Below are 18,972 nucleotides of genomic sequence, written 5' to 3' on the forward strand. Positions count from 1 at the left end.
AAATCATACGTTACAAGATGGCTCTTCATCATGACATCCTCTTGTAGGTATCAGCATCCTCCACACATATCGACACATCTCCCAAAGATATCCATTGTCAAGTGTCTTCATCTTTTCCAAACTTTCATCAAAGTCTTCATATCTTTCCGAGAGATTTCCTTGTCAAATCTTCTTGGTCTTTTGGATGTTGATTGCCTTCATCATGGTTGCATACCTTACGATCTCTTCCTTCCTTACATATTCCATTCCTAGTAGCTTTCAATCAAAGTTTCTTCATTGTAGTCAACCACCTCATACTTCATATGAGGGCATATTATGTTGATTTCATCTAGTGTGACTTATGCCTTCCTGCATCCTTTCAGAGGAGGAGATCTTTTTTCTTCTTGATCATGCTTCTTAAGATAGAAGCAATTATCCATGTTACCGGAAACCATATGACATTATAATATTAAACACATGCATGCATACCTTATTTTTAACTTCAGGTCATCGAGGCTTCTTCCAGCAGCTTCCCTGATTGAAGAGATCTTCAATCACTTGATTTGCTTCAAGTCATCACATCATCATCTCATGGATTCCATAAGTTGGAGTTCCTGTTGAACCACTTGCTACCTCTCTAGATTAGTGAACCCTACAATGAGGATTCCATCAGAGAATTTTGAGGATCTTGTATATCCCTAACCAGCAGATGTTTCCTTTTTGACTTGATGTATGATGAGCATTGTCTAGGATGACTTCTTCCTTTCCTTCAATGTTCACTAAAGTTCCCAAGAGCTATATCCTTCATGTTTTTCTGCCATGAATTTTATCCTTCATGATTCCCATGGAGATGTCACGAGTTCTTGTTTCTAATGTTTCCATGATGCGAGTTCTTGTTTCTAATGCTTCCATGATGCCATTATGCATCTTATCATCATTGTCATATCTTATAGCAGAAGCTTATGATAGGACCCTTTTGTGAGGGATACCATCTTACTCATGAGAGATTTGTTACTCCCTCTTTTCATGGCCCTTTTCTTCAGCTTCCTCCATATGTCCGGTGATATGAGCTTCCATAATTTTAGCTATACCTATTCTGCCTTGTTTGAGGACCAAACTTCCCTTTCCTTTCTACACATGATTTAGTCCTTTACCCTTCAATACTTTTGCCATCAACTTGTCTTTCTCTATTTAGCATAGAGACCATAAGTTGTCGAATGAGGTAACCTTCTTATCCCATGGATATTTGTTACCTTGATTATCTCTTAGTGCATTATGGTTATCTTTCTTTCTAGGTCTTGTAGATGGAAGATATCTTACATCCTTTGATACCCTTTACTTTCATGTAGATCAGATTTCATGTGATCTTCTTCATTGCGTCTTTAGAGAATGAGTTTATCATCTACATCACTTTGATGTCTCCAATATTGCTATGTGAGGGGATCTTTCATAAGCATCCCTTTCCATAAATTTTAGAGGAGACCTATTGATATGTTTAATGACTTCTGCTTCTTAGAGGACTATGACTATCCTCCTTCTTCATGCAAGGAATCTTGATGACCCATCAACTTATAGATGTCCTTGCAATTCATGAAGTCATTTAACCAAATTTATAAATTGAAAAGATACTTACTTGTCATGTGAAGATGAAATCTTCACCTTGATCATGTTGATTATGGTTGAAGAAGATGTATGAGGGCTTCTTGGATGATCTTCTTTCAAGTGAGAAAGCCTTTCCTTAATAGAAAAGGTTGCTCCCTTTTGATGATTTGTTGCTTCCTCGGATGGTCTTCTTCTAGGGCAAGGAGATGATCCTTGCTTGATTTCATAACCTTGGAGATGACAGTGCCTTCTTGCTTTCAATATGCCTTCTTTTGTAGTGTAGATCAGGATTGCTTCCATGGTGTCAACCTGTTCCAAGATGAGGTCTTGCTTTGTAGACAACTTTTATGAGGGTCTTGGTGGCCTTTTGATGATGACTTGTGAACATAAAAGCTCTTGCTATAGAGACTGTGGTCTAGATTGCATAGACAGAAACCTTTGCTATTGTAGACTGTTGTAGTAGATTGATCTTTCAATTCCTTCAACTTGCTTTGATGCTCTTCTTGAAAATTGTTCCTTGTATGTCTCTTTTTGCTGCCCTTCCTTTGACTTCAACACCTTAGCTCTGATACCATGTTGAAGAATCTAGGGCAAATGTAGTTAATGTGATTCTTCTTGGCATGATAACTATTTGTGAGGTGTTTTTCAATTTTCCTTCTTATTCCAATCTTCACTTATTATTATTAGAGTGTGTCTTCGTTAGTTCATCAAATAGTTACCAAAACAAAGAGACAAGAACACAAGATGTTGGCATTCTGCCAGCGCCAAAACCTCTCCCTCTTGGAGAGGAAAACCCCAAAATTTTTCTTATATAGATTTCAATTGATGAATACCAAGACCATGACCCTTGACCTACTATGCCACTCCAAGACCAAGACACCAATCCTCTTCTTTGTCACTGCTGAGATCATCATTATTGTTGCTCCATTGAGGCCATCACTACTTCACCACTGAAGTCTTCATTACTACTGCAACACCATTGTTGCACCTTCATCGAGGTCTGCACCATTGTTGCTTCCTTCACTGGGATCTTCTCCTTGTGACTATGTCTCCTTCAAGATCGAGATCATAGATATGCTTGTGACTGTATCTTGAAGTATGTCAAGGCAGTGTGTGCTATACTGAGACCATAGTTGAATTCTGGAGATATGCCGAGACAGAGTGTTCTTTGTTAGATATATATACTGAAACCATTACTGTGTTTTCTTACTACACCGAGATCTTCATGTGACTGTTCACTATGCCAAGACTGTGATCATTGAGAGGCTTTACCCATAGGACTATTGTACTCATTGAAGTACTGAACCACTGCTCTTGACCGAGGTCCTGAACCACTGTAATTTCCTCCGAGAATCATTAGATGAATCTGAGTTCTGTGTGACTGCAATTACCCGAGGTTTCAGAGATATCCGAGGTTACTGCTCCTCATCCGAAGTTGCAGAGCTTGTCCGAAATTCTGTGATTCCTGTGGTGACTTCAGCAGGCTATTTATAGTAGTTAGGTCTTTGTAAATAAGCCAACATGTCACCTTGAATTGTTGTGTCCCTTTATTAAGCCGACATAACATTAATATTGATTTTGAGGCTGACTTAGCTGTTCTCTTCATCGCTTTGCAGGAAGACTTCTTCATGCTTGTCTTTGGAAGATTGTGCTTGTCTTGGAGAGCTACTTGACACTAGGTTGAACCATATTCATGCTCAAGAAGAGCTCTTTAACATGACTTTGATTCTTTGACTTTCCTAGACTTATGGAATGAGCAAGAAAATCATTCGAATAATTTACAAAAATAATATTTCCTTTTCTTGATAAGTACAAAGATCAAAATTACATTTACAAATATCGAACCTAGTTACACTTTTCTTCAACACAAGAAACCCTATCAACTACCAAAGAGAGAGAGAGAGACCAAATACAAATGAATGTCTATGGGTGAGAAGATGACCAGCGCGCTCCATTTGATCACATCTCTAACACAAGTGATAAGCATAATGAGCTATGAAAATGACGATGGACTCTTACTTTCATCTATATACATGGGACATAAGGGAGGCCAACAATACAATCTGGGACATGCGCTTACAAGAAATCTAAGTAAACGCACGTAGGCTCACACAAGTGCAACACTCCACTCAAAGGGTACACACGTCAAGCTCCAATGTGATGTCATACACAACAAGAGCTCCAAGCTGATCTAGCTACAAAAGGTGTATCCACACCCATCCATCACAACCCCACACAAGCTCCATTGCTCCTCCTAAGCCATGTACTCCAATGGGTCTAATCCCCTTATATGAGCATTGTCACAATCTAAGCATCTACAGATCAACTCCAAGCTTCCATATAGGAATACAAGCTATCGCATGCTATCTGGGACCTAATGTGCTCCTCCAAGATGCACAACACTCATCCTTCTAAGTAAGGCATTCTCCAAGCAAGCAAACCTCTCCATGTGGCCATCATGAAGGATGTCGCCAAATCTATCAAGAGAACTACAACATCTTGGAAGAATGCCAAGCAAACACCAAAATGAAGTTAAGAAACCACTAAGTAAGCTATCTCCAATGTGCAAATCCATCACAAACCAGCTTCCATGTGGCAACCCATACTGGACTATTGCAGGGGAACAACGCACACCATACACCCCAAATCTCATGAAGCACCCCTAAACGTGGTGTAAAGTTTAAACACTTTTGCAGTAACCCGAATGCTAACAATCTAGAAGCATTCCAAATAACCAGCCAACCTTGTACAATTGGACAAAACCCCGTAAAAATATTTTACTAAATACGTGCAGGAGAAGTTGATAGAATTGATTGAAGGCCTGTCTTTCAGCTAAGTGACCTGAAATTTATCAGAACTGTAACTAATTAATTTTGACTGTCATAAGAAAAATGAGATACATCAGAGAGCATTTCATATTCTGGAATAGTATGCATTGCAGCTTTGCAAAGGGAAATAATATAAAAGAAATCAAAAGAATTCAAATGCATGTCCAACTATCAGATATTAATGAACCAAAAAGTGATGTCAACAAACAACTGTAACATATACCTATTAGAGATACTTTGAAGTTTGCTGCATGCCCAAGAGTTGTACATATATAATACCCTGCATAGATATTGCATCCTCTCAAATACAATCAATGAATATAAAATTATTATGGTAATAACTTGCTACCATTAGCACAACCCACTGTTATACTCTATGTTACATGAATATCTAAGAACAGGCAAACAAGGCAACAAGCTTCATGGATGGCTAGGAAATCCACCCAATCTCCAGAGGATGGGAAAACAAGGATGGCAGTAAAATATAAAAAAATTGACATTATTTTTCAAGGATCTAAAAAAATAAAATAATATTTAAAGATCTAAATTGTAAAACACTAAATCAACATTTTAAATGCATGATACATCAAATTAGATTATTAAAATGAGTACCAAAATGGATGAACCATTATTTTCTTGTTGGTAAAGAAAAAAAAAGAGTTCCTCGTCAAAAGATTGGCCTTCAACTGGCAATTTTTCTTTGAATTTTTTTCTATTAACTTTGTTTGTCATGTTTCATTGGAACAAAAAGAACTGTTATGTTTTGTTTTCTTTCCTTTTAAATAAAAAATGGAAAAGAGGGAAGGCATAAGAAGGTGTTCTTTTATGATGAAATCCCTTTCCAAAATCCTAACTTTATCCCAGTGTAAAAATGCTCTCTTCTATGACTACTCCCAAGCTGAAATTGATATCTCCTCCCCCAAGCTCTCCAAATAGAACAATCTATCTTCACAGCCTTAAAATTCATGTTACCTGGTGAAAAATCAGTACCACAAAAGATGCAGTGGAAATCGGTGATTCAAACATAATCCTTTTTCAAATATCTTTGGAAAATGAGTGAAGCACTCCTTTATTTTGTTAGAGGTAGGGCCTCAAATTTAAATGTTATTTTGTGTTAGTTTTAAGCCGGTCAAAATACGGTTTCTTTTATCTTTTTGTGTTTCTATTTCAAATTTTGAATTAAAAGAAAATATAATAAAAATTGTTGGCACTGTGGGCACCCAGACATCACCAATACAATGGGAACTTTCCTCGACTACACTGAGTACAGTTATCAATATATGCAATAGGGGGATGTGTTGAAAATGTAACTAGGTTCGGTCTTTATAATTATCATTGTAATTGTATCAATTTGTATTTCATGTAAAAGCAAAAAGAAGAAGAATTTATTATTATTATTATTATTATTATTAGTCAAAGCATGTTCTTCATGCTTATAGGGTTATTTGAGTCGAAAGAAAATTTGTAATGAGTCAAACAAATGTACTTGAGTCAAAGTCCCATATGGACTATTTGTAAGAAAAATAAAAGTCATTTCAATTGAGTCAAAAAGTCTAAGTTACCAGGATTCGGATACGGATACGGATCCGGATCCGGATCCGCTAGTTTTTTGAAAATCTAAGATCCGGATACGGCAAGGATACGTCACGTACAATCATATATATATATATATATATATATATATATATATATATATATATATATATATAAACTTTTAAAAAACACCTTAAAGCTAAAAAATCAAATACTCCATGAAACCATCAAACATTTTTAGAACATTGAATGATAAAATCATAAATATGAAGATTAAAACATTGAAATGGTGCATCGTCCCTCATACAAAGTAACAAAAAGGTCCAAGGATCATGATTCATAATATCATGAATGATAATAGTAAATACATTTACATATCCTCAAATGGATCTATATCTTCTGCATATTGCAACTCTACATCATGAATAGATGATGGGGGTCCTGGAATGTAGGAAGTTGCATCAGTAGGCTGGATTGGTGGTGGAACAATATCCTCAAGTAGGTTGAGGTGAGTCATGGCATTCAGTGTCAGGTTCAAGTCAGAGATCTCAGGCTCCACATCCCACATCCTGCTCGGACCTTTTTTATACTCTGGTTCAACATGTGATAGAAGACGGAGGTTGGAATGAACATAAACAAGGTCCTCAGCCTTTGCCGCTCCCAATCTGTTTCGCTTCACTGAATGGATGAAGCCATATGTACTCCAATTCCTCTCAGTTGATGAGGAACTAGCAACCTGTGATAACAACCTAGTGGCTAGAGTAGACAGATGAATGCTATCCCCACCATGGAAGCCCCACCAAGTAATAGGATCAAGATGTCCTCAATCATCCATAGCTACTAGATCTGAAAAGCTACCAGTAGACTGTACAAACCCTCCAAATTCTTGGCGGACTTCCATTGCAACTCCCATATCTCTATAAGTTTTCTTCAAGGCTGTCTTTTATCCTTGTACCACTTCAAAATCTTTGTTTGGTGTTGCTCTACCAGGTAAAGACAAAATTTTAGAATGATAGTATTTAGGGTGCAATGCATATGCCAGAGGGTGTAATGGCGTGGTCATTTTGTTCCACCTTTCTGTAACTATGTGCTTCACTAAATAATAGAATGTTTCATGAGGGTCATTTTCACTTGCCCTGATAATTTCCCTTATCCTCTCCAACATACTATCAATGTTTTCATAAACTTCCCCCAAGCAAGGTGTATCTGTATCAAATGCCCTGATCAAGGTCAAGATTGGTTCAGTGAACCGTAGAAGATATTGAACCTTGTCCCACCATGCATCATCAAGAATGATGGACTTGATTTTTTGCCCTCTATCAGAAGTGGAAGTCCTCCATGATTCCCAAAGAGGGTCAATGACCATTGCTTGTAGTGCTTGTCTCACCTCCACAAGTCTCTTTATGACAAGAGTGTGGGAGGCAAAACGAGTTTCAGCAACCTATAAGTTTCAAAAGGCCAAATCTCAAATGAGAAACCATATATAAATTTGTAATTAAAAATAAGAATTTCATTATTTTTAATACAAATAGTATTGATTAAAAAAATTAACTTCAGTAGCTCCAACTTTGCAAAACCCCGATAAATGGCTTGGGACATTGAATGATTTGTTATGAACATTTGGATTTCTTTTGATGCTACATATATTTCATTAATCCATTCAATCTCACCAATCTTGGCAAGCATCAGGTTCAATGAATGGACTGCACATGGAGTCCAAAAGATGTGGTCATATCGACCCTCCACAATCAAACCTGCAGCTTTACAAACCTGTGCGTTGTCCGTAATGACTTGGACAACATTATGTGGCCCCACACTTTCTATTGCATCAATAAGAATTGTGGATATGAAAGATGCATCTTTCTCTATTCCACTGCAATCAACAGCCTTCAAAAACATTGCCCCTTGGGGGCATACTGCAACAACATTAATTAATGGGCAGTTTCTTTGGTCTCTCCATCCATCAGAAATGATGGACACCCCTATTTCTGCCCATGTATCCCGGATTGCCTGTAGCTGTCTATCCACGGATTGCCTTTCTGATGCCAACAAGGTAGTGCGGACCTTTTCATATCCAGGGCTTTTGTACCCCTTTGGCGCTTCATTAACTGCCTTAATCATTTGTTGCCAGTAAGGGGAACGCACCAAATTGAATGCTAGCCCATTTGCATAGATGCAACGAGCTACATGTTCATCAGCGATGTCTCTACCTTGATTATTGAAACACGCTTCAAGAGGGCCTAGAGTGGCCCTTTTATTAGATGTAGCAGCAAGCCTAGATGGCAATGGAGCCCTAGTTGTAGAACTTTGCACAGGGTGTTTTCCCTTAGCAAGTTTCCTATCAGCAGCTTCTTGCAAAGATGCATAGAATTTCATTTTTCCAGGACTCAAACCTTGGCCAGGTTTGCCATTTGCATCTTTTGGCCTGGTGCATACTTGCACCCCTGTGTTAGTTTGACCGGTGAGATGGGCCTTCACTCTAGTATATGAGCCATTTTTTATATCTTGGCATTCATTGCACTTCCATTTAAATGAACCACCTCCGGGATTTTTTCCAATAATCTCCACATACTGCCATAGAGGAGATTTTGGGTCTGTTTTGATGATTTCCCCTTCACCATGCTCATGTTGTGAATCTTGTGATGGTTCCATTATGATAATGGTATAGACTCTATTGGTTACTTGCAACTGCATTTAAAAGTCAAATTATAATATATTATCAATAAACAATTAAAAATTAAATTGTAAATACATTAAAAAAAATTAAATTTAAATTTTAAATACATTTTAAAAATTTAAATAACATGATGGCTTAAAATTTTAAATAACATATATTAAATATTAATATAACTGTTATTATTATGTTATATAACATATAAATATAAATATTAAATAAATTAATAATAAATATACGAATATATTATATAATATATATAACTGTTATATTAATATATATTATAACGGTTATTAAACATTAATTATTTAATATATTAAACATTAAACATTAAAGTTTAAACAGCAAATAACATACATTAAATATTAATATAACTGTTTATTATGTTATATAACATATATATATAAATATCAAATAATAAATATACGAACGTCGAATATATTATATAACTGTAACTGTTATTAAACAATAAACATTAATATAATACATATATTAACCGTGCACTACGCTATGGTTTATAACTGACAACAATAATGTATTAAAATTTAATTACCTGTTAACGCTTAAACCCTCGGCGCTTCTAAAACTTTTGCGGGCGTGAATAGTGCTGCCCGACTGTGTTAACACCGCGTGCAGGGGAACCGGCGGCCTGACCAGAGTGAATGGTGCTGCGTGCAGTGGGGCCGGAGGTAAGCCCGCAACCAAAAATTCCTGTGCAGGAGGGGCCGGCGGTCGGAACGAATCAGTGTGTGCAGGAATGGCGACAAAAGAAAAGAGTTGAGTCGGACAAAAGAAAGGTTATAATATATGCGGGACCACAAAAACCTAAAAAAATATCTGCCTTTTTAACTTTTTCGGCCACCTATCACCGCTTCCGGCAGCCACCGGCGGGATCCGTATCCTGTAAAGGCTAGCCGTTTCCAAAATCCGCGTATTTAAAAAATACGTATTTTTCACCGTATTTTGGAGTATCCGGATCCGGATCCGGTTCAGATCCGTGGATCCGGCAATACTCCACCTGCCTGTGCCGGATCCGGTAACATAGCAAAAAGTCAAGTTTTGTCACCACAAGAGCAGGTCGGCCGAGAAAGGCACCTGTTCGACCTCCTAGATGTTGATTTGGGGTAGCATCAGATGTGCTCTAGCCATGAAAATTGGTGGAGAGGCTAAAGCGCATGAGATCTCCAAGACTTAGAAATGGTTTGGACAGATTCTAACCAGATTGGGAGATATTAAAATAATTAATATTTTTAATGGAGTTCCTAAGTCTAAACTTACGAGAAATAAAATATTAATGGTTATTAATATAAAACTAGGTTAGAATGTTCCAAAAGTCATGGATCAAGCCAAATCTAATCTTAGCATTGATTAGAGATTTAATCTCGACTGTCGATGGACCAACGAGAAAAGCATAAGAGGAGGCTTGAGGGTCAGTTGCAGAATACACCAAAGTGATCAGTCATTCTATTATTTAGAGCGGGGTTTGCTAAAAGAGATAGAATCAATGATCAGCAGCAAGGGGCAGTGAATAGCAGAGAGGCAGAGTTGGTACCAGAAATACAACGTACAGCCCGGAGAGGTTGACGCAGAGGCAGCTGGGTGCTATGCAGAGCCAGCTAGGAGCTGCGCAGATCCAGGAGAGGTCAGCGTGTGAGACGCAGAGAGTCTAGGGACTGACGCAAAAGCTCCAAAAGCTTACGCAAAGGCTAGCAGAGCTGACTCATGGCCAAGAAGCAGCGTTGGAAGGATTTCGTGGGACAGACGGGGTACTGGTGAGCCGGGTGGGGTGACGCAATCCCTATCAGAGTGACGCAGTTCCTATCAGAGTGACGCAGAGTAGAGGGAGCTGCAATTGTTGTTGTGGGATCGTTCATCCAGTGATTGATCAACCGGAATATCTTTCTCCAATGAGAGGTACTACTGTCGAAGGCATTCTCTATTGAGTGAGCCATTTCTGGTAGACTGGTTGTATTCTGAAAATTGCATAATAATAAAACCCTCTGAATAGCTGCACCGGATTTCCCGCCATGGGTTTTTCTAGGGACATTGGTCCAAAAATAACATTGTCATTTGTGTGCTTGTTTTCTTTCAGTTGATGATTTGTAGATGTTGATATTGTACTTGTGTTTATTGTCAGTATTTACATGGTAAATAGCTTGTTAAGTAATTAAACAAGTAGGAAGAAATAAACCAAATAGTACAGGAAGAATTTCTAACGGGTTAGAATTAGAAATTCCAACATGGTATCAGACCGGCGTTGCAGATCACAAGATAACTGAAGGCATCAACTAGCAGAGCAGTAGCAGCAGATTCAGTTGTCCCGAGTGATAGAGTTGATCCATGCAGAAGACCGCAAAGGAAGGATTGACGCAAAGAGACTATGTCATCATTCTGGGCCAGAGAAAGGCAGTGCAAAGGCTAAAGGAGGCAGAATCAAGCTCATGCAAAGCCACGTAGAGGCCAGAAGGACTGACACAGTTGGCTAGGGGAGCTGATTTGCCGATGCAAGGATTGCGCAGAGCCAAGTGGCTCAATCCTTCATTTGCTGGGGTATAGGAGGCTGCGGGTAATTTGCGTAGCGAAGCTGGTGGAGTACTGTGGTCAAAACAGTACCTAACACGGCAAGACAAAGGAGGAGGGATTTCTGAAGGGAAATCGAGATCGGAGGGAGTAGAACCGAGAACTTCCAGACGGGAAGTTGAAAAATTCAGCAGGAGTCGAATAGAGGACTTCTAGGAGTGAAGTAGAGAGACTCAGAGGAGTCGAAAGAAGAGCAGCATAATGGCCGTGAATGGACTGAGAGATCAAGATAGGTTGGATGGAGCATCCAACTTCGTGGTCTGGAAGGCCAGGATCTTGTCCATTCTAGACAGATATCGCATCAAGGACTTCGCCTTGAAAGCAATAGCGATCCCAATTGACCCAGCTGAAAATGAGAAGTACGAGGAGGCAATGGCCAGGGCGAAGTGCATCATCCTTGATGGGGTCAAGGATCATGTGGTGCAACATATTGCCGAGAAGGACATGGCAAATGAGATGTGGGAGGCCCTAAAGAAATTGCACTAGCATACTTCCGTGCAGAGGAAGATGTTACTTGAAAATCAGCTGCAGTCATACCAGATGCAGAAGGGAGAGCAAATAGATGTCTTCCTCGGTCGATTGAAGGAGATCCGTAACCAACTAACTTCCATAGGGGCCACGCCGGATCAGGAATTGATGATGAGGACCGCATTGAACGCAATCTCAGAGGATTGGGAGGTATTTGTCTAGAGCATACTAGGCAGGTCGAGCCTTTCAGATTGGGAGGAACTGTGGGCGGCTCTTCGTCAAGAAGAGATCAGACGAGTGACCAAGGCGGGGAGTAGCAGAAAAGGGGTCAGAATCAAGGAGAAGGAAGAAGAGGATGCGGCTCTAGCATCTGCGAGAAAGCAGGAGAAGAGAAAGAAAAGGACCTCTCCAAGGTCAAATGCTTCCATTGTGGGGAACCAGGTCATTTTGCGAACCAGTGTCCTAGGAAAAAGAGTAAGGGAGAGGCTTTTGAGACCAAGGCAATGCCAGCGAGGGCGAAGAAAGAAGTCGAAGAGGATGACGATTGTGCCATGAGTTCTCATGTGCCACTTGAGAAAAAGTGGGGAGACATCGAGTTGTAGTCAGACAGACTACAGGCAATGAGAGGTGGGATCATTGAGGTACCCAACCTCTTGGATTATACCTTGCTACGGGAGCCCCGAAGAGGAGTAGCAGGACTGGAGGATGTCAGTAGAGACGGATGCGGATGGAGCAGCAAAGAGTGCTACAATGCAGGAGTCCCCGGACAGCAAGAGGCTAGCATGCTGCAATAGTGCGAGAGTCACGGGAGTGTTGCACCAATGCAAGAGGGCACAGAGACTGCGAGATGCAGGGAGTTGTTGCAGCAACTCAGAGGTCAGTAGAGGGAGCACTTGTTAGCGGTAGAGGGAGCTTCAACATCGGGAGTGTCTCTAGCCTGACAGGGATGTCAAAGCTGGGTGGATCAATTACTTACTTCTCAATCACTGAGTTGCAGTGCAGCAGTTAGCAGTGGCAGTGCTATGGGCAGCTCGATGCAGCATAATGAGAGGGGATGCAGTGCAGATGCAGTGCTGGGAGGATGGACTAGCAGCAGCACAAATGCAGAGGGAGTTGTTGTACAGATGCAGCTGCCGCAGTGGTAGGGCCATGGGCAGCAAGGCAGAGGATGTTGGGCGGGGAGGCCTAGCATCAGCACAGGAACCGATGCTGGATAATCAGGGTGATGCTCAATGTGGAGTATTACTAGAGCACAGTCCTCGCTAAGAGGGAGTGTTGATTTGGGGTAGCATCGGATGTGCTCTAGCCATGAAAATAGGTCGAGAGGCTAAAGCACATGAAATCTCCAAGACCCAGAAATGGTTTGGGCAAATTCTAACCGGTTTGGGAGATATTAAAATAATTAGTATTTTTAATGGAGTTCCTAAGTCTAAACTTAGGAAAAATAAAATATTGATGGGTATTAATATAAAACTGGGTTAGAATGTTCCAAAAGTCATGGATCAAGCCAAATCTAGTCTTAGTTGTTGATTAGAGATTTAATCTCAGCCGTTGATGGACCAACGAGAAAAGTATAAGAGGAGGCTTGAGGGTTAGTTGGAGAATACACCAGAGTGATCAGTCATTCTATTCTCTAGAGCGGGGCTTGCTAAGAGAGATAGAATCAATGATCAGCAGCGAGGGGCAGCGAATACATAGTTGAGAGGCAGAGTTGGTACCAGAAAGACAGCGTAGAGCACGAAGAGGTTGACGTAGAGGCAGTTGGGGGCTACGCAGAGGCAACCAGGAGCTGCGCAGAGCCAGGAGAGGCAAGCGTCTGAGACGCAGAGGGTCTAGGGGCTGACGTAGAAGCTCCAGAATTTGATGCAGAGGTTAGCAGAGCTGACGCAAGGCCAAGAGGCAGCGCTGGAAGGATTTCGTGGGACAGACTGGGTGCTGGTGAGCCGGGTGGGGTGACGCAGTCCCTATCAAAGTGACGTAGAGCAGTGGGAGCTGCAATTGTTGTTGTGGGATCGTTCATCCGGTGATTGATCAGCCGAAATATCTGTCTCCATGGAGAGGTACTACTGCCGAGGGCATTATCTATTATGTGAGCCATTTCTGGCACCCTGGTTGTATTCTAAAAACTGCATAATAATAAAACCCTCTGAATAGCTGCATCGATTTTCCCACATTGGGTTTTTCCGGGGACATTGGTCCAAAAATAACGGTGTCATTTGTGTACTTGTTTTCTTTCAATTGATGATCTGTAGATGTTGATATTGTACTTGTGCTTATTTTCAATATTTACATGGTAAATAACTTGTTAAGTAATTAAACAAGTAAGAAGAAATAAACCAGATAGTACAAGAAGAATTTCTAACATGTTAAAATTAGAAATTCCAACACTAGACAGCTAATAAATACAATGTAATTTGACCTCATTTGGACTTCAATCAATCACATCGATTTATGTACCAAGAAAAAGAAAGAGACCAGCGAAAGTCAAAAGGAGAGCAAAAGTCAAAGGAGACAGAGTGAAGGTCAAAGGAGAAAGATTTTTGTGTTTTTCTGCCCTAATTCTGGCACATGTGCAAAATTTCAGAACTACTGCAGATCTGAAAATTTCAGAGTTTTCCCAGATTTGAAAAATGTTGACAAGTGTTGACCTTGTTGACTTTGACTTGGTTGAAGGAGTTTTGAAAGAGGGCCGACTTGGAGCTTTTGCGGCAGTATTGGTCTTGGTCTTGGACATTTCACTTTGATCTGATTGTATAAGAAAAGGATTTGTTTGGGTTTTCCCCCTAGTGGGGTTTTGCCTTGACCTGGAGCCTACATCTTTGTGTTCTTTGTGTTTTGTGATCTTCATATTTTATATATTTTGGTAATTGTTTGATGAAGAGAACATAATAAAAGAAATAAGAAGCCAACAAATATTCACAAGCAATTATCAAATAAGAAAAATCAAACCTAATTTACTATCCTATTGGTTTTTCAACATGGTATTAAAGCTAAGGTGAGAAGAAAGCAGCTTGAAGATCACTTTTGTTGGCATATTAGAAGGCATCTCTACAACAATCATCTTATTATTAAGACACATTTGTATCAGCTACATTGGAGGACACAAGTTGCAGCAAATACACTTAAAGAAATTCTTGCAGTGGGCAGAAGGACGAGACCCAAGGATCATCATATTCCTAGCCATCATCATTCACTGATGAAGAAGACATTTTCCGCAGCTATCTCTCTCTTCTTACATTATTGAAAGGTCTTGGAAATCCTACTCACTCATCATCAATCATTGAAGGAGTCATCATAGCAGCTTGAAGATATTATTGTACCAGCCATCCTAGAAGACATCTCTATTGCAGCCATCATTTAAGAACACCTTTGAAGACTCTTAGAAGCATTATCATCATAACAGCATATTCTCCTTTGACAAGTAAGTACTCTAGCATATTCTATGTCTCAAGTTCCTACTCAAATGGCATCTATCCGTAAGGAAGGCAACAAACTTGACAGAGCCTCTAATTTCAAGAAAAGAATTAATTTGTTTCTCAAATAAAATGATATCATCGATTTTGTTGAGGGTAAGGCTCCAGCACCAAACAAGATCCATGCTCAAGAAGTGGCCAAGTACAATAAGGGAGAAATGAGGGCTCAAATAATTCTCTTTGAGTCCATCAAAGATCACCTTATCCCCTTTATTGTAGAATTGAGCACATTGAAAGAAGTCAATGACAAATTGGTAAAATTATACTCTAGCTAAATATCCATAAGGAAGGGACGCCCCTTAGACCCATTGTCAACACCATAAGGGGGTTGACCTATCTTCTAGCTAAATATTTAGCCCAGAAGCCGAAACCTCTTGTTGGTCGTACTGAAATTTGAATCCTTTGTCAAATATTCAACATCATTTGTCAATGAATTAAAAGGTATAAGGCTTGGTCCTAGTGATAAGTTGGTAAGTTTCGATGTGGTCTCCCTCTACACTAATATCCCCATTAATGATGCCATTGAGGTCATCAAACGCATTACAGATCCTAATACTGTTGAATTAGTTGAAATTTGTCTTACCTATACTTTCTTCAGCTTTGAAGGGGAATTTTATGAACAAATTTGTGGTGTTGCCATGGGTTACCCCCTTTCCCCTTTAGTGGCTAATCTGTTAATGGAGGACTTTGAATCTTAGGCTTTGACCTTTGCTCTGTTCAAACGAAGATTTGGAAAAGGTTTGTGGATGACACTTTCGTCATCTGGTCTCATGGTCAAGAAAAGTTGGAACTTTTTTTCCAGCATCTTCACAATCAATCGAATTCCATAAAGTTTACTATGAAATGTGAAATCAATGTTAGCCTGCATTTCCTCGACGTCCTTAATTCAAAGGAAGATGATGGTTCTTTCTCCCATCAAGTCTTTTGGAAGAAAACTCACACGGAGCAATATCTTAATGCTAAATCCCACAATTTCCTTGCTCAAAAGCTAGGTGTTCTCAACACCTTAGCCACTCGGGAGTTAAGAGTTTTTGATAAAAACCACCTCAATGATGAGAAGACCCATCTGTTGAATGTTTTTAATATTAATGGATATAGTAAGCACCAATGTCTTAAAGCTTTCCTTAAAGCTGAAAAAGGTCCTAAGATTATAAAAGAAGCCAAGGATTGGTTTCAAGGGGTGCATCTTCCGTTTATCCAAGGGGCCACGGAAAAATTGAAAGGATCTTGAGGAAGCATAAAGTTCCCTCGACCTTTAGGCCCCTAAATACCATTATGAGCTCCCTAAGATCAATGAAGGACCCTATGGACCCTAAGAATATGAAAGGTTGTTATGTCATCCCTTGTTCTTGTGAGACTCCCTACACTGGTGGAACCAACCGCTCAATAAATCAAAGCATTCATGAACACGTGGACAACATAAAACATGGGAGAACACGCTCTTCAGCTTTGGCAAAACATGCGGAAAAGACAAAACATCATATATGCATTGAAGAGGCCTAGGTCATTGCACAGATTGATCATTTCCATCACTGTAAGTTTAGGGAGGCTATAGAAATCGAAACGAGAGGCCAAGCAATCTGAATAGAGATGATGTTTGGAAAATTAGCAGTTGTTCGATCCCTGCCTTATCTTCCTAGTTTTTTTCATCCTTAATTAACTATCTTTTTAATCCTATTTATTCACTTTAACGGATCAATTTTAATTTTAATCTCTTAACCTTTGTTTAATATTTAGTCAAAATTAAATTAAAATATTTATGTAGTTGGTCAAAACAAAATATTTATTTATTGAATCAAAAACTAAATATTTATTTCTTTAGTCAAAACTAAAAATAAATATTTATTTATTTAATTAATTAATCAAAATCTTAATATTTGTTTATTTATTTAGTCAAAATTTAAATAGATATACAAAGAAATAAATAAATAAAATATTTATTTAGTCAAAACTAAATATTTATTTATTCAAAACTAAATATTTATTTATTTAATTTTTCTATTTAATTATTTATTTAGTCAAAAATTAGTTAATTATTTAGTTAGGTAGTCAAAACTAAATATTTATATATTCATTTTCATTTGACCTTGGTTTATTTATGTTTGGACCTTAACAGATTAATTAGGTGTATTATTATGTAAGTTTGACCAAAAATATTATTTATTTGTATACAATTTTATTTAATTGTGGATTTCTAATTCATTAGAATTTTCCTATTGATCAAATTTTAATTATTGATTCATATTAACAGTTAAGTTCTAATGGATACATTCATTATATTTCAAAATTATTTATTAATATTTAGTTAAAACTAAGTGTTATATTCTAACGGTCAAAAATTAACTCTTTACATTGCTATCCTTATTTAACTTGTTGCCATGATCTGATTCTCCATCTTGATCTGATGATGAACCACACTAGATGGTTCGAAACGCATCGACGAAATGCTCTCGCTATGATTATTACTGAAAGACGTCCCGACATTCAAATTATACTCTGTCAATACTACAGGTTAGAAAATATCCTTGAGGAAATAACTTTACAGAACAAGGTTATCAAAATATGAAGATTTGGCCTCATACCTTGTGAAAATCTCAAAATTGAAAGATCAACTTCAAGGGCTTGGAGAAGTCATATCTGATTTCGAATTAACTACTTGCGTACTCAATGCTCTACCTTCAGATTGGAGTAGTTTTGTGACCAGCATCTATTCAAGAAAAGATACTCCAACATTTGATGAACTATGGGCTTTATGTGTTCTAGAGGGAACAAGGATGACATTGAACCCAACAATGAAAAATCTCAAGCTCTTGCTACTAGATCAAAGAAGAAGTTTGGAAGATTTGGAAGATTTGAGCCTCATCAAAAATGTGAATTTTCCACGATCACAATAACTAGAAACTATTCTTCTAGAACACATAAAGCCCACAGTTCATTGAATGTTGGAGTATCTTTTCTTGAAACAAGGTTGACATTGAACCCAATAATGAAACAATCTCAAGCTTTTGCTACTAGATCAAAGAAGAAGTTTGGAAGATTTGGAAGATTTGAGCCTCATCAAAAATGTGAATTTTCCACGATTACAATAACTAGAAACTATTCTTCTAATAGATGTTCTTTATTTGTCTTCAGTGAATTAATTTAATGGCAAATAACGAATAGCTCACTACTGCAATCTTCACAATAAAACAAATATGCTACGGAAAAATTAAACTAAAACTGAGAAATTCCTGCAAACAATTAACGCAACTATTTTGGACTAACGTGTTAGTTTTTGTAGCGTCGGATGTGTTCTAGCCATGAAATTTGGTGGAGAGGCTAGAATACATGAGATCTCCAAAACCCAGAAATTGTTTCTGGAAATCCCGCCTAAAAATTACTTAATTAGATTATTAACCAGTTTTTAAATATTTCCTAAGTCTAAACTTGGGAATATGATTAATTAATCATAATTAATTAAGTCAAGGTGTGAATGTTCTATAAACTCACACGAATCGACTTCAAGTTAATCCTAGCCATCAATTAAGATCTAACCTTGGTCGTTGAAATCTCAACAGAGGATTATAAGAACAAGTCGATAGGGCTTGGAGAAAACACTTGAGACACCAGCAATTTGATTTCACTAGAAGATCGAACTCCAAAGTAGCAGCGCTGAGTTGCCAGAGAGAGAGCTAGTGAGCTCGAAGCAGTGAGAGAGGGGCAAGGATAGTAAGGCGGGAGGAAGTTTTTCCAGTTCTGGTGAGTGCACAGCAGAGAGGCAGTGAGTGCCACAGAGAGGCAGCGCAGAGTCAAAGAGAGGTAGCGCAGAGTCACGCAGAGGCAGCACAGTGCTTCA

At 38.7% G+C, this 18,972-nt stretch overlaps 1 protein-coding gene across 2 annotated transcripts in view; it reads right to left on the minus strand.

Moving 5' to 3' along the window:
• Window positions 1-18,972, minus strand: part of LOC149161921 (autophagy-like protein) — a 290,688-nt gene that overhangs the window by 119,404 nt on the left and 152,312 nt on the right. Inside the window, exon 5 of one of the 2 annotated variants that reach the window (XM_089437084.1) lies at window positions 4,633-4,689. The exons of the other annotated variant lie outside the window; for it this stretch is intronic. Within the exon in view, the coding sequence (XP_089293210.1) occupies window positions 4,633-4,689 (57 nt within the window). The remainder of the gene's footprint in view (window positions 1-4,632; window positions 4,690-18,972) is intronic. 2 annotated transcript variants of the gene reach the window in all.

The sequence above is a fragment of the Pinus tabuliformis genome, chromosome 5_2 (genome assembly GCF_031772625.1).
Source record: "Pinus tabuliformis cultivar Carrire ecotype Pingquan chromosome 5_2, CPIR1, whole genome shotgun sequence".
Lineage (NCBI taxonomy): Eukaryota > Viridiplantae > Streptophyta > Pinopsida > Pinales > Pinaceae > Pinus > Pinus tabuliformis.